The following is a 16822-nucleotide window of genomic DNA, read 5'->3' on the forward strand; positions in this document are numbered from 1 at the left end:
TGAGCACCCCAAACATGAAGTACATCTACGTCTTTGAAGAAAAAGTAACACTGTTTAGAAGTGTTGAAATTTATTCAAAAGATCTTCATGATTTAGATTCATAGGTGTACAGTAGTTTATTATTAGATCACCCTAAGCTTCCATGCCAGAATAATGAGTTATGAATGGACTTTGGTAGGTTAGCTGTAATAATTGTTATTATAAATACCATTTTGTAACGTAGTTTTGTAAATATTTCGATAAGTTCATTCACGATATTCGCTCGATTTCTTGAAATAATTTATGTAGGTGATGCGTATGAAAAGTATTTGGATAAGGAATTACATGTCTCACCGCAGCATAGTCAGAATGTATAAAGAATCTGCTGAACAACTAGATCTCGTAGTTACTATTTCATCTATTTTAAGTCGCTGCCTAAATTTAAATTACAATTTTGTAAATGTGTCTTTGAGACTTTGGTTTGTGTGAATTATTGATGATCAATAGTTATTCTGTTATATACTTAGCTGCAACGTAATATGTATATGTAAATCACATAGTGTATGTAAATCTATTTTTTCGCGGTTAAAATAGCTTCGTTATTGTCTATCGTTATAATAAGCTTATGCTCACTGTAATTTAACATTTTCGAGGAGTAGTTATACTCATTTGAAATCAATCAAATATCATACGTAAGTGTTTTTATGACAGAGCTTGGCTACTACTCATCTCGGTTTAATATTTGTTACAACGATTAGCGTTTTAAAAATATGAAACAAATGATACATACTGTTTTGTAGCTTGTAGCCGAATGAAGTTTTAGTTTGTCTCTTCCTATATTTGTCCTGCTATCACTACTGACAAGAGAGTCTACTTAGAAAATAAGCTACAAACGTGACTTTATTATCATTATTATTTTTCAGATGTATTTATGATCGAAAAATTTGAGATAATATGAATAATTTGTTATTACTTGTAAAAATTTGATAATTGCGTGCAAAAGTGCTAAAAATCAATTAAATTTATGAAGTATACATATAATGACACTCGAGTTTCAGTCAATTCTTTACAAACAAAAAAACATCAACCTCAGCGTTCAGTGAATTCATTGATAAAATATATTTGAAGCTCGCGCGCCGACAGAGGAAGTCGGATGCGATCTTTGAGGGGTTATTTGAGAATTTTCTCGTGTGAGTTTCAGATATAGGTATAAATTGAATGACTGTGATTGAAATCAGATAAGACAAGTTGGCATGAAATTGTGCAGGGTAGGGTTATGAGTTTAAAAATCAATCGGCTAGTCGACTACGTTGGTAAGCTTAGTTTCCGGTAGTGCGAGACGGCGGCCGTGGGCCGTAATTTTTCGACGTGTGAACAAAGTGCCGTCTGTCAAACCGTTGACGTATCCTCAATAATGTGGTTAATAGTGACGAGCCAAGGCGAATAAATATATGACAAATAATGACCGAGGAGTCAGATATTATTTTTTTAGCTATAATAGCCTTGCGCTGTTTACGGTAACGGTTAAACAAGTTTATTCTGAGTGAATTTATTCTACACAAATGGCTGCCGATGGGGCCACAATCGCCGAGCTTAGAGCCGAAATCGAAAGGCTCTCCAGGGAACTTGATCTAGCATCAACGGAGAAAATACAATCTGCACAATATGGACTAGCGCTTCTTGAAGAAAAGTCTAGTCTACAACAAAGATGCGACAATCTCGAAACTCTCTATGAAAACGCGAGGCATGATCTAGATATTACGCAAGAGGTTAGTGTAACCCTAAGGCCCCGTGCCTGCAACTGTAAGTCCCACCCATTTCCTTTACCGTCTATAATATCTGTGTCACCAATTTGGATTAGCCGAGCTTGCGTTTCTAATTTTCAAGTATCAATTTTCAACCCCATTTTTCCAGAAAAAACGACTACCTATAGGTAAAGTTTAGATCTACAATTATTCGATAAAAGAATCAATTGTAAACGTGGTAGAAATGCCAGTATTTGTTTAGGTGTATCAGCTACACCTCTGTAGTGTTTGCCTTGATTTTTAATGAGATCATTTTCACGCATATTGTCTTACCTCCTTCAATTTGAGCGGTGAAATAGAAGTATACCCAATCGTGATTGTTTTAATTTTCCTCCTTTTTGACTAATCATAGGAGATTCATGATTTTGGATTTTACCTGATTTCCTTACTCCTGGTTAATTTTAATACACCATCTGATTCGATTTGAATCGTGGTTTACACTAAATTCTTCTTAAAAATCTGTTAAACATTGTCCAAGAATAATTAAATCAAGCAAAATGGGATTAAGCTTAGCTGGACGTTTAAAGCTCTCATAAATCAATCAAATCTCTTACATGGCTTCGTTCCTTTAATGACCTTAATTTGCTTTTTTATTACCGGGATAGTCTGGAAGTTGTGTCATCGTCAACAGGTGAACCATGATACAATAATAAATTATTCCATTACCAATATTTGCCATCCGACCTTGATATAATGGAGATTCGCCCACGATTCACTATAATGACTCAAGCCTCACACTGATATAACTTGATTGCTTAAGGCTGTAGTTAAAAAATAAAAAAGTAATCAATTTTGATCTCAACGTTAAGTGAAATATATCATGTCATGTTATTTTGATTCATTTTACCTAAGAGTATTTTTAAAAAATTATTTTCATCTCTTTTAACCTATGTATAAATAAATCTGAAGGTAAAAGACCCTTATGTCACTAACTTGGAGCCAATGGAGCATTTGCGATAGTATTGAAATATAATTCGTTGTGTAGCTCGTGCAAGAGGAAAATAAATCTAGCAGGGTAATTGCCTAAAATATCTTCATATTCCTGTATAAATAAGCAAGGAATATCACAGACCCTGAATGTATACTCTGTGTAGGAAGGAAACAGATGTCTGGTGTTTACATGTATGTTCTTTGGTATCCTCAAGTTAAGCTAGAGCTAACTCTAGCACAGCCTAAGCCTTAGTTTTTTGATAGATTTGCACCAGGGCTTGACTGCCCCAAAGACATTGAATAAGACGTATTAGAGCAGTTGTCATAAATTGCACATTTTTCTTGAATTTCAATTTATATGTATACTAAAAAATGGTATTATTCTTGATGAACAGTGCTGTGAAATTGTAACTAATCATTAATCTTAACCAGATTGTGTTGATCATTTTAGGCTCTTGCAAAGTTTCACACGACAACAAAGTTAACTACCAAAAGTGGTATAGAGCAAGAGGAAAGTCTCTTGAGTGAGAGTGCAGCACGAGAAACATCTTTGCAGGATCAAATTATCGACTTGGAAAATGAAGCCAAATTGGTAACGTACAATTATGCTTCTGTATCCTAGATTTGTATACTTGAGTTGTAATACTTTTTTTTTAATTCGTGTTAGCTACGACATGAATTGGAACGGGTGCAAGCTGAGCGGGATCACTCGTTGCAAGAACGTGAAGACGAAAGCAAGGATTACCAACACGCAGAGTCAGAGCGCAAACATCTTCGTGGAGAGCTTAGAGAGTGTAAATTTAGGGAGGCCCGACTATTGCAAGATTATTCAGAACTTGAAGAAGAAAATATCTCTCTTCAGAAGCAGGTCTCCGTTCTCCGTTCTAGCCAGGTTGAATTTGAGGGTGCTAAACATGAAATCAGAAGACTTACTGAAGATGTTGACTTGTTAAATAGCCAAGTAGAAGAATTGACCAGCTTGAAGAACATTGCTGAGAAACAAATGGAAGATGCACTAGAATCTTTGCAAGCTGAACGTGAAGCTAAATACGCTTTGAAAAAAGAACTAGATCAACGCATTAATAATGAATCCATTTATAATTTAAGTAACTTGGCTTATTCGATCAGAGGAATCACAGATGATCAAGCCATGTGTAGCGACGGTGAAGATGATTCTCCTGCTTTGAGAAGAATTGTTGCAGATCTCAAGCAAGAACCAGGCACACCAGTCGACGGAAAGCAGGTTGATTTATTTTCCGAGATTCATTTGAACGAGCTAAAGAAATTAGAAAAACAATTGGAGCAAGCCGAAAGTGATAAAGCATTACTAACTCAGAATCTCAGAGAGTCTCAAGCTGCTGTTGAAAAAAGTCAAGGAGAGCTACAATCTTTTGTTGCAAGAATTGTTCACCTTGCTGCACACGTACAGTCTCTTCATCATCTTCATTCCAAGTTACCCAAGACGCAAAGCGAAGAAATTGCTTTGGATAAAATGACTCAAGCGATAGTGCAATATCACCAGTGGAGTACAATGTCTGCACGTGAGGTCGAGCAGCTTCAAAAAGACTTAGCAGATCTAGAAAATGGTTTGACCATGTCCGATTCTACGCAGCAACTCAGATCGGAGCTTACCAATCTTAAGAATAAGGTAAAGTGCAGTATATTGTCTATTATTATTTATTGTGTTTTCAAACATTTTGGGAATAATGATGGACATGGTTCAGTTGGAAATAGCAGCTGAAAACGCGCTGTGATACCGGTTTAATTGATCCATTAAAAGAGTTCGGAATATCAATTAGCTCCGGCAATTGAATAACCAGGTTTATATTTCTTGATGCAAATTCTTTCAGAATAGGGTAAAGTTAAATAAATTGCGAACAGAGATGGAAGTATAATTTTTTGTCATTCCAATTTCTCAAAGACATGAGAAACATGGCTTCACAAGTTTAGCTTCTCACATTCCATTACATGTCTTTGAATGGGAACTTGGCGTTTCAGATCCCCCTGTCAGAGCAGAGTCTCCGAGAAAAGGTTGGAGCGTGTGTCCCTGATGTATTTATTTATTCTTACTACATTTTTTGAATAATGACTATTGACTTGTTTGGCTCCTCTAATGATTTGTACGATAGCTTTTCAATGTCCTAACTACGCGTATGCTTATTGGTACATACTTTAACAGGCGTGTTCATGAGATGAGAACCATACTTTTGCAACGAGCTTTAACGACATTGCAACAGCCATGGATCTACTTATGATAAAAAAAAACGACATGTTACTTGAAAACGGAAGAGCATCCAACGTTCAGAAAAGATGTTGTATATCATTTCAGGGTATAAAAAAATTAATCCCATTTACTTTCGACCACTCTAGTTGGGGATCTCTTTTATTTTTTCGTGGCGTATCAGTTTTTTCTTCAGTAAATCCTAGTGTCACATGAACGCAATATCATATGTAATGATATCATAACTCTGCAAGATAAAAAGTTCTCTGCGACAATAGATGGATCGATTACCAATTGTATTTCATCTCACATCTCCTCTTGCATACAACAATCAGCTGCCATACGCGCTGTTTTTATGATGAATGCTGCTTGGAAATTAGTAATCAAATTTCAATGACTTTCAATTCTATGAAATGTAGAAACCATGATAGCATGGAGGCAGTGTAACTGAGCATGAAAATCTCAAAACTATTTAGGCTTTTTCAGACGAATTAAATCTAAAACATGACTGGCTTACTCTGCTGCTAGAATCCATACATTGTTGCAGAGGCTTAATTAGCACTTATCCGCTGCACGAAACTCTATACTTGTTACTTTCATTACAGCTTTTAGATACCGAACATCGAAGTTTGGAACTTCAGTCGGACATTTCAATTCTTTCTGAATTGGCAGCTGATGCAGGAAGTTCACTTGATTCAGCTCAAAATGATCTCCAAAATATTTCGGATGAACTAGCTCAATTATACCATCACGTTTGTACCGTCAATGGTGAAACCCCATCTAGAGTTCTTCTTGATCACGAGAAGATCGTTCCTGATAAGGAGAACGCGAAAATTGAACTCCTCAGAGCTCGGTTGAAGACAGATGTTAAAATCAGGGATTTGGAAAGCCTCAGCGAAGCCAAAGAAATTGGCAAACATATCGAAACTGTTGGGGACCAAATTAAACATCTCAAAAACGCCGTCGAACACACCATCGAACTATCCAAGATAAAGGGGATGAGAGTGAATATGACCGAAGGTAAGATATTCGAAATAATTATTGGTATGGTTACGCACGTCTTATACTAATCTAGTTTTAGGTAATCCCTTCTGTTATCACAATCACCTTATTGTAATAAATCTGCCTTTTTTACACGGTCGTTCAATTTATTTGTGTTTACTAATTTGATGCGGTACGATTCAAGTTGAGTGGCATTCGTTCTCGAGGAAATTCATAATTGTATCTTACAGGAATTTTCTTTATTTTTTTGTTACGTAGCTAATGACAGCAAAGAGGAAATTGCTGATATTCAAGAACAAGTAATTAAACTGAAGGCTCTTCTTTCAACAAAACGTGAACAAGTTGCCACACTTCGTACAGTTCTTAAATCGAATAAGAATACGGCAGAGGTTGCTCTAACCAACTTGAAGAGCAAATATGAGAATGAGAAGAGCATTGTCAGTGAGACCATGATGAAACTGAGGAACGAACTTCGACTTCTGAAGGAAGATGCAGCAACATTCTCGAGTAAGTTTCCACGTGCACGATTTTCTCAAGATTCTAAAATCTTGTGTTGTACTCTGGCAGTGTATCTGCTTTAAATCGATACTGGTAATTTAATTGTTTATTTTAGTGATAGATGGCAAATTGATGTAACAATTGATCAAAAACCTTATGCTTTCACTTGTATTGTTTGCAGATTCAGTATGTTAACTTTTCCTGAGGTTCATTTTTATTTTGTAGGATAAGTCATTATAGTTCTGTATGTGCATACCCTGCAGAGTACAACATTAAGACGGCTTAGATGGATCTAAATTTTTTATATTTTGATTTAAAATGTTTGACTTGTAAAAAACTTTGGTCGATGTACGCAAATTTCTCCAATTTTGTTCTTTCTACTACTGCACATCTAAACCGCCTGTGATGTTTTATTTGTTCTTTTTTTTTCAACATACTAGTTTAATGGCAACCAGTGAGCTTAAATAATTTCAGTTTTCTTTGTTTATTTTTTTTTTCACTAACTTTTATTAACCCAGTACTAACAGACATTTCCTTACTAACGCTGACTTGTACCTCTGTGGATTTCGTAGTCGCACTTGTTATGTGCTTCCGACAATGCTGCCATGCTATGTATTGAAATATACGTGGGGGTTTTTGCTATTCCAGTAATATTCTAAATCAATGCTACAATTTAGTGTTGAAATTGTCTGTGATTTGTCCGTTGACTTTTTCGGTACCTGAACTGATTATTCTGAATGAGAGTTTTCATTTTATATTTATTTTTATATCGCCATTTTTAATGTCCTGTAAATGGAATAATGTAAATATTTTTCAATTACTATAAGTACATCATGTATAGTATCTGTAGTACTTAATTTAGTCTATAATCGCGTGACTAAATTGTAAAGATTGGCAAGCCATATTCCAAGTGCCTATAAACGTGGGGAGCGGTGCTAATAATCGCTTGTATGTTCGAGTATTTCAAATAACTTTTCCTGTACTTAGGTTTCATTTCTACACAATATGCCTTTACGCACTACGGGTGGAGAGGACACAAACTTCATTATTTGATTCTTGTAATTTATGGAATTAAAAAACAAAAGCACGAAGATTTTTATGATCTGATTTACAAATCACAACCACTGCTATTCCTGAAAATTAGAAATATCTGGATATGGTCAAATACACTTCGAGATCGGCATACACCTCATTTCTGTTTATTGCGCTCTTTTCTCCTTTTCTTCTATCTCGTGTTTAAACCCAGCTAACAATACACTTCTCAGGTTTACGAGCCATGTTTGCTGCTCGATGCGAGGAGTACGTTACTCAAGTGGACGAACTGGAACGTCAGCTAGCAGCCGATCAAGATGAAAAGAAAACTTTGAATCAACTTTTACGACTGGCCGTTCAACAAAAATTAGGTCTTACGCAAAGACTAGAAGAATTAGAAGTAGACAGAGAAATGCGTAATGCTCGGAGGCACGTCACTGGTGGTAATGGTCGCGGTAAAACACGTTTCCCTCCACCGGCCAGCCGCACACATCAAGGTAGAGATTTTTTCTAGAAAATGAGAAAAATGTGGAGTAAGATATTTTGAGAGAGAATTAAATTTTGAAATGTATATTTCATCCAACAAGCTTTTACAAGGAACGTTTTCTTACATATTGCGACTATATTTTACGACAATATTACTATCGTTTTGATAGTATATAGTCGTATCAAGTAAGTTGTGAACATTTTAGTTTTCAAATGTTACCTCTATATGATATTTTTACAGAATGTACAATTTACGCTGGTCGAAATGTGTAGAAACATACAGTTTGTGATGTTGTTGAATAGAAAAAGATTTGAAAATTTTTCTTATCTCTACACTGTATCTGCTCCATATTATTCGGTAGAACATATAAATTTTGACATGTAATCAATGAATTCGTCATGCGGTTGGCACTTTTGTTCAAATGCCATCTTAAAAGGTGGACAACCTTTGCTAAATCAATGTAGGTAAAAGAGAATGAGTATGAAAAATAACGAAATATGTTTAAAATAACGAGGATCTTTCATTAAAAAGTAAAGTTTCCATTGAAAAACATATCTCGAGACCATATTTTTGCTGAAAACACTGTTAATATTTGATCAGCCGTATTTTGGCTGATAATATACAATTAATTGAACAAATAATTTTGTTTTATCCAAGCAGCTCATTATATTTCATTAAATTACCTCGTTGTTTGTTGATTTTACCAATTGATTGTAATAGCTATTCGCTGTAATTGATCCATTATTTTTTTGTTTCCATTTTCTATGACGTTTCAACTGTAAAAATTACAGTTCACTAACGAATCCCTGAACTTTATTGTAACTACAATTGACAATGACAGAGAGTCACGATACTTTTTAATGAAATACACCGTGTAGTTTAATACAGTAAAATAACAGACTAGCGTATACTAATAGAGGGGGCCCATAAGTAGAAGTGCATTCAGTATATGATGATAGAAAAAGAAGGAGCACTATACGAAAACAATTGAATGAAATGTTAGAGTTTCATAATTTAGCAGAAAGAATAATTCAACCGTACAAGTTTTACTTAAATCTAAATATTATAGAAGACAATATACCACGAGTGTAGCGTTTATAACCGAAGTAGATGGTATAAATCTTTGGAATATAGAGCAAAGAAACGAATATAGTCGAAAAAAATCATTCCAAATTGTCCCCTCGACTAAAGACTTTTGTTTTAAATTACTGATTTTATTAATGAAAGAAAAAACGACTAATAACAGGCGAAGAGAAAGCTAACGAAGAAAAAAAATTCGTTTTTGATTTCTTGTTTTTCTGGTTATTATTATTTTTTTTTTGTCAATTTTGAGACCATTTTTTGTGGAACAATTGACGGTTGAGGAGAATGGGGATTTTGCAATTTACCGACAGCTATTACAAATAAAATACGAATCGCGGGTTGCTATTTGTCGTGAAACCTAACCGAGTGCTTTTTTATGAAGAGTTATTCTCCTCGTGGTTGAGTATTTCGATAAGTGTGACCCACGGAGTATGCAGAACTCGGCCGAACTTGGTCCGAGAACTGAATTGGTAGCTGAACCAATAACAGCTAGTTTTTAAAATTGATTTTATTATTATTATTATTATTATTATGTATTTATGTTGTATGTTAAATAACAAAGTCTTAGTTGTATTTGTACGATTGTTTGAATTGTATTTATTATTTTCATGACACGTTTCATTCATTGAGGACTACCTTAAAAGGCCATTGGACTTACGGTATTTTTACAATTGACTTATCAGCATTTTATTTTAAAACTGCATGATTTAATTTGAAAGATAATTTCTTCGTAGTATTCTAGAAACCGTTTAGTATTTATTCAAAGTATTGTTTACGCCTATTATCCTGAGAAACTGTCATGAAAATATAGAAATCATAGTTATCACATTATTAAGTGGTTATGAAAATTTGAAACCTACAAATCAAAGATGAAGAAAAAAAAAATTGTTTTCACAAACGCGACGATGTGTTGAGCGCATAATACAATGAATCATGTTCGAAAATTGATAACTATCGATAAAATTTTATAATGATTTTATATATATTTATGCAACTGTTTGTCCGTTTTTCCTCTTTTCATAATCATTGTTAACAATTATTTATAACGGAAAGGGTAGTTCGCGTGCTCATTATTATGTATACATACTTATGGTGATTTTGATCACGATTCAGTTTTTAACATAACAGACTTAAGACGTACCTAAATCAGAAATTAATGAAATTCCTAATTATTATCGATATATGATTAATCAACTTATTACGTCTCTTCAATTTGTATTATATTATATTGCCTGTGTCTATACACTAATTCTCAGCAACAATCCGGCATCATATTTTTTTGTCTGTTGAATAAACTTTTTCAATAACAGGTTCTTTTATTATTATTTTTTATCATTTCTGTGTTATCTAGGTGTTTATTTGTATATTCTTTCATTTGTTAAACTGATTATTTTTAATTTTTTTGTCTACTGTATCTAATTGTGCCGGGGTTATAAAATTACCGGATTTCAATTCCCATCCACTTAAATTGAACGAATGAGTTCAAAAATTAAATTTGCGGAATGTTATTACAATTGTAAAAAAAAAAATTTTAAATTACAAATGGTGATCAGACCAATGAATCAATTAATGCTAATTACTTAATCTAGTATCGCACAACGATTAACTGCAGTTTACTATTTTTTAAAATAATGAAAATATGAGAGTCGACGAAAAAATCAGAGGTTCAGGAATAGAAAAAGAGAAGAAAAAGAGAAAAAAAAACGAGAAATTATTTTTCCTAATCGATGGTGTTAGACACAGGCTAAGCCATGTTGTATCCATGAACCGAGCCAGCCTCAGACCACCGTCCCTTCCCCCTGTTCACACCACCGTCAGGATAATCTATTCGTGATCATTTTCGCTCCCTAATAATGAATCCTGCTCTGTCTCTCATTATATTGACGACGACGAATTGCTTATAATTAACTAAGGCCAATTTCAGTTAGAAAACAAGGTCAATTGAAAGGAATATGCATATATCATGGTAGTGCACAGACCTACTCGTGTCCTGTATATATACCCAATAGCGTTCACAATACGTATGTATTGCACTACAATTTGAAACTGATCTGTCCTTTGTGAACACTTCGCGTCCTTTGCAAAAGTTCCTCTACGCTGCATTCTATTTGATGATGATGATGATGATGATAATAATGCCGGTGAAATTATGAAATACAATTCATAATGACATTTTTGTACTTTGACGAAGTAATGGTAATCGACCCAAGTTTTCACATACGGTAAATAAGTTGTTTTATTCAAATGAATTTGTGGATTATTGTAATTACATTGTCATACAAGACAGGGGTAAAACAAGTCACCAGAACGATGGATTTGCTTAGTGAATATTTTGAAATTTATTGAGAATCCATAGCGTGGAATTCGCGACTAGATATAATTATATATTATTGAATCAAGTTAATTTGCTCAAAGCTTCCAAGCTCTAATTGCGTCCTTTCCGATCAATGGACTCCTTGCGGTGGTGTGTTTTGGTTTAGAATAATAATAGTCATAAATAACTATTGGATATTTAATATTAAAGAAAAAAAGAGAAAAAAGAAACAAAGAAATGAAGAAAATGAAAAATAATTAAAATTAAAATATTAACTAATTGTAATGACAAAATATTATTGAAAATTAATAATAATATACTACAATGTGTGTATCGCGACTGTGCTGCACTAGGAAGGTCCTTGTGCTGCTAGTTGCCAAGAATTTAGATTTTTTTTACTTGGTTTCATTTTTCTGCTATTCCTCGTCTGCACGAATAACGATCAATTTTGTATCCGATTTTAAATTTCCTCATGCCACGAATCTACATAAATACATCGCTTCACGCCATTTTCTACTTGGGATCGGATCCAATTTTTTATCTTCAAAATATATTAATATAATAAGGATATCTTTCATTTCGTTGTTTGTGTACAAGACAAAAAAATAGAAACGAATAAGTGAGTAAGAAAACTATAGTATGTAACAGCTTCAAGGACCGCAATTGTATATAATGTAAATGCACGAATTAGCATTGTACTAAACTTCAACATGATATTAATGATTGTCTAATGAATTTATCGATCCATTAATTAGAAGAGTCTAATAATTTCCAATACCTATTATGTAGTACTAGTAAAATCGAATTACATAATTAACGGTATATTAAATCGTTACACAGCCAAACTAGCTAATGTCTAGATATACCATATATATCCTAATTTTCTATATTCCAACATTCTAACACGCAAATTTGCGAAATTGTTACGAACATAGGTAATTACATACCTTGTAGATGTCCACTCATTTATAATAAGAAAAAAAGGGCGAAAAGATAAGAAAAAAATTGGAAAATTGAAAATGGAAAATTAAGAGAAGATATAGAACTTTGTCCATTAAACTATATTGACCCAAAGTTTTTATAAAACTGATCATATTTATTATTATTACTATTATTTTTTATTACTACAATATTATTATTAATATTATTGTTCATCATTATGAAAATTGTAGGAAAATTTAGTTGTACAACGTATATTATAATGTGTGTTGAAGTTTCGTTTTGTAACATAAAATATAACCATTTATATCACAATCTAACATCGTGTACACTTATAGCATGAGTAAGGCAAGTATAAACATCAACTGTCCGCATTTTGAGATAATTGTTATTGGTGATTATTCGCGTTTCAGTTGATCAGTCAATAATGATCAGTATTGATTAATTAGTGCAGTTGAAAACCCAACGTACTACAGAGTATTGAGGAAATATCGGGGATATCAATTTCCTTAAATTATTTACTGCATCATTTAATTCAATCATATAGCGGGATCGAATGATTGGGAAGAAGACGTCGCAATCGGTACAACATATTTTGTCTCCGATGTGCGTCATACTATATGAGCGATAGACTCCGACGAACCGGTGAAAAGAAAAAAAATTTTAAATGAAAAAGAAAAATGTACGCTTCGTTTCGTTTCGTTTGAAGGGAAATCAGATTTTCTTATGCATTCAGTTTCGATTCCCATCTCTGCGACGTTCGATCGCCTTTGTCAGCTATTCAAAAATTTTATACGAGACAGCAGCGGAGCTTCTTGAATTACGGAGCTCACTTCAGCTGGAAAATTATAATCCTTCTGACATAGCACGAATTCAATTGATATTTATCTATTCCACATGTTACGCATTATTTCGCAATACCTCGATGAAAGAGAAGATCAATGAAAAATAATGAGAATGCTACGAGTATGAAAATTCTTTGGAGACAAATTTTCAAAGCGATACAGTATCGTAAAAATTTTCAAAATATAACTTGCAAATCCCGTAATGATAAAATACGCTCGGTTGTATGAAATGAAAAAAAAAAAAAATGAAGAAAGAAATAGTTCGTTGAGAATAACGCAACGGGATATTAAGTACGAGTGGTTAATATAAAAGCGGGCTTTTATCCAGGGTGTACTTGATTATATATGTATATATTCTTGTGCACGCGGTGAAAAGTGCACCCTGGAACTCACCCTGCAATGCCGCAGATGCCGGAGGAAAGGTAAAGCTTGCAGCGAGTGTTTTGTATTTTCAAACCGTCACGTCGCGTCACAGTATGCGGCGAACATCCTATAAACTAATTTTGAAAGGGTCGACGAACCCAACCTACTCCTACGAGACCTTTTCCTAATGAAATTTCATGAAAACCCTGTTACTCATCGCGATAAATCCGGTTATATAATATAACAGAGATAAATAAATGCGGCGGGTATTCCGAATCGCCTGCTAACCGACGAACCGATTTTAAAATTTTCTGGAGCGCAGAAATCCGTGATTTCCATCGAACGTACTTTTCGACGGTCAGACCAACCGGCGCCTCTGCTTGCGCGAAGAAAAATCTGACAAGAGCTTCGCCATGTTCGAAAATCGCCACTCAAATCTGCTCGGACACACCGTCTCTGTGTATTCGCAATAATAACGCTAAATTCAGCGAGGCTGGGGGCTACGAGGAATTCTCATTTCCTGGCCTTTAGCCAGTCCACGGCACTGACCGATGGTCAAGTTTTGCAAGTATAGCCGGTGGTATGTCGGGTCGACTAAGACGACTGCAATAAAATGAGAAAAAAAAAATGGCGCCCTGTTTCCTCGATTTTTTTCATACAAATTTGATCTGCACAGCAATGTTTGCGGATTTTAATAAAATATAATGTGTAAATTCTACGCGAATTTTGTAGGGAGTTTAATAACCACGTCAAAAAAATTCCTGCTATTTACTCAATAACAATCCTAGCGATGATAAATCTACTATATTATTCAGTTCTCATGTCGTACGTGACGTGCGTAAAGAATTTTTATCGTCCGTTTCCGTTGTGAAAAAATTAAGACTCCGTACGACAGGATACTTGCGACCGAATGAATTTTTTCTTTTTACTAATTTTTTATGCATTTCAAATATTGAAATTCTTTTTTTTTTTCAAACACACATGTATACCGATCTCTGCGGATCCGCACGGATCAAGCCAGACAATTTGGGATAGTAGGTATATTACGGGTTTGTTGTATAGGATATTCGGTCGGTAGAAACAATCGCAGTATTCACTGGCATCATGCCTAGTTGGCAGTGATTGAAAATAAAACATTTCCAAATGGAATTTGCGAGTTGAAAGTTAAACGTGAGTTTGTAACCGGGATACCTAATATACGTGTACGTATATGAATAGGGCGAACACAAAATTGGACGCGCGCGTTCGTTCGAGCTTGCAGGAAATCGTGACCAGACGTCGGCGTGCACATTGCTATATTAAATAACTTTTGAAACGAAACGCGGTAGCTCGGAACGTTCGTTAATTGTAAATCAGTGATAGAGGAAAAAACAAAACTATTGACAAAAAATAGAAATAAAATAAATAAAATACGGCGTCGATGTAGCTGGCTGATAGAGAGCTTCTATTTTCGGTGCTTCATTGATTAATTTACATGTATGTTTTTTCTAGACGTCAGAAAAAAGAAAAAAAAAAAAAACATCGCAGCTATTTCGAAGCGATACCGATGGCTGCAGATCGCCGCGTATGATATCCTATTCGAATTATTTCTGGCTATCGTTTCTCGGTAGTAAAAAAAAAATAAAAACTGTAACGCTTACGCGCGTACGTACCGACTAACCATCACCGGATGTAGTCCCGCGTATACATATACGTTGTGTAGGAAATGCCTTGCATTTAATTCGTCTGTACATAGGATGTGCATACATATATATATAGGTATATAGTTTTATGCAAATAAATTTGAATTGCGAATCGATCAGGAACGTATATTTGACTTCGTTGAGAATCTCTCGTCCTGAAACTCTCGGCTGGCGCCCCAAGAGATTCGAGGGTGCTTTCGCTACGAGTTGACGTTTCGTACGTATTCGATGTATAATTCAATAGGATTTAACTTCTTCGCACATCGAACACCCGGCGCGGTTCTTATAGCTGTTCGGAATTTCGAAGTTTTGTCGGACGACAAATTTTACCGTAAATTTTCAACGACCGCGCGGGTTCTTCCGGCCAATTTCTATCGCGTGTGAAGACCAGGTGATGATTATACCGGCGAGCGCGTAACCCGCGTCGTAAACTCTTCGGCATCTTTTGACCCAATTGGATTCGGGCACGGGGCACCACGTTGTATGTTGAGGTGACATACCGCGCGCACCGTCTCGGACAAGGTTACGAGGTGACCCTGCCGCTTATAAATAGGCCCTGGGAGGGTCGACGGAGTCCGGGAGGGCCGACAGGCTAAAGATCATCATCACGCGTCACTTACACCGTTCTCACCGTACCTACACGGATTCGTATGAGAACCGTCCGCCTTTTCATTTTTCATTTTCAACGCTTTTCCTCTATTTTATTTCATTTTGTTTTATTTATACTTACTTCTTATCGCTTCCCTTGTTTTCTTACATCGCATCCCGAACGGATACTCCGGGGAATTGGGGTCGTACGAGTCACCGTCGATTCCGTGAGACAAAAATTTCAGGGACCATAAAGTGTATTATGGTTCAGAAAATTTCCCACCTTGTTTTATCAACGTTACAGAAGACAAACCCAATTTCACACTCCGAGATGTGGAATAATGGTAACGCGCCACCATATATGGATATTTATTTTATTCGATATTAATTCTGGGCAGCCGGCTACGGAAAATAATCGGCGTATCTAAGGGATGAAAAACTCTGTGAATCTGTAGCGATGAACTTTTCGTAGCTTGATCGGCTGCCGTCGAGATAGAAGAGTGGCTCTCTGATAAACCACATAAGATCCACCAGCAGCGGCAATAGCAGTGTCCACTGTATAAAGTAAAAACGTTGAAGAAAAACACCCTTCAACGTTCACCGGTGTTATATATATATCACAGATTGCGAGCGGATAAAATTTTCTCTCAAATGTCACGTTCCACGTTCCGTATTTCCATCCTCTTTATTTATCGAAAACTTCACATCGCCCGCGCTCCTCCTCTTCATACACTTCTTCCCATATACAATTTCCGTAACACGAATAGCTGTAGACATACACTTTGAGGATCCAATTTCTCCGTGCGAGGTTCTCAAGATCTCAGATTCCGTCAGTTTTCTCTGCGATACGCGGACAGATTCCCTTCCTTTTTATCCTCTTATTTCTCTCCCCCTCCCCCTTTTTTTTTGACTCACCATTGAAAATATTTTAATTGCCAATTTTGGTTTTTCCCGTTTCACGACGTGGAATTAAATGGGTGCGTTATCACGCGTGGTACCGCGAAACCGGATATCCGTTATTTCTTTTGTCGATAATACCCCCGCGGCTCCAAAG

The 16822-nt window shown here is 35.3% G+C and overlaps 1 protein-coding gene across 5 annotated transcripts; it reads left to right on the top strand.

Moving 5' to 3' along the window:
* The first annotated feature begins 1318 nt into the window (after window positions 1–1318).
* LOC105684464 (protein bicaudal D) lies at window positions 1319–12102 on the top strand. Of its 5 annotated transcripts, none has more exons than XM_048654245.1 (7): window positions 1319–1748; window positions 3166–3306; window positions 3382–4362; window positions 4713–4766; window positions 5541–5955; window positions 6196–6444; window positions 7423–7694. In XM_048654245.1, the coding sequence occupies exons 1-7, from the start codon at window positions 1542–1544 to the stop codon at window positions 7683–7685; spliced, it is 2310 nt and encodes a 769-aa protein (XP_048510202.1). In that variant the 5' UTR covers window positions 1319–1541; the 3' UTR covers window positions 7686–7694. The 5 variants fall into 5 exon arrangements, with proteins under 5 accessions (XP_048510202.1, XP_048510203.1, XP_048510201.1 ...); XM_048654246.1 differs by lacking the exon at window positions 7423–7694 and adding an exon at window positions 6954–7403 and having other exon boundaries at window positions 1321–1748; XM_048654244.1 differs by lacking the exon at window positions 7423–7694 and adding an exon at window positions 7701–12102 and having other exon boundaries at window positions 1324–1748.
* Window positions 12103–16822: the final 4720 nt, after the last annotated feature.

The sequence above is a fragment of the Athalia rosae genome, chromosome 4, assembly GCF_917208135.1.
Source record: "Athalia rosae chromosome 4, iyAthRosa1.1, whole genome shotgun sequence".
Classification (NCBI taxonomy): Eukaryota; Metazoa; Arthropoda; class Insecta; order Hymenoptera; family Athaliidae; genus Athalia; species Athalia rosae.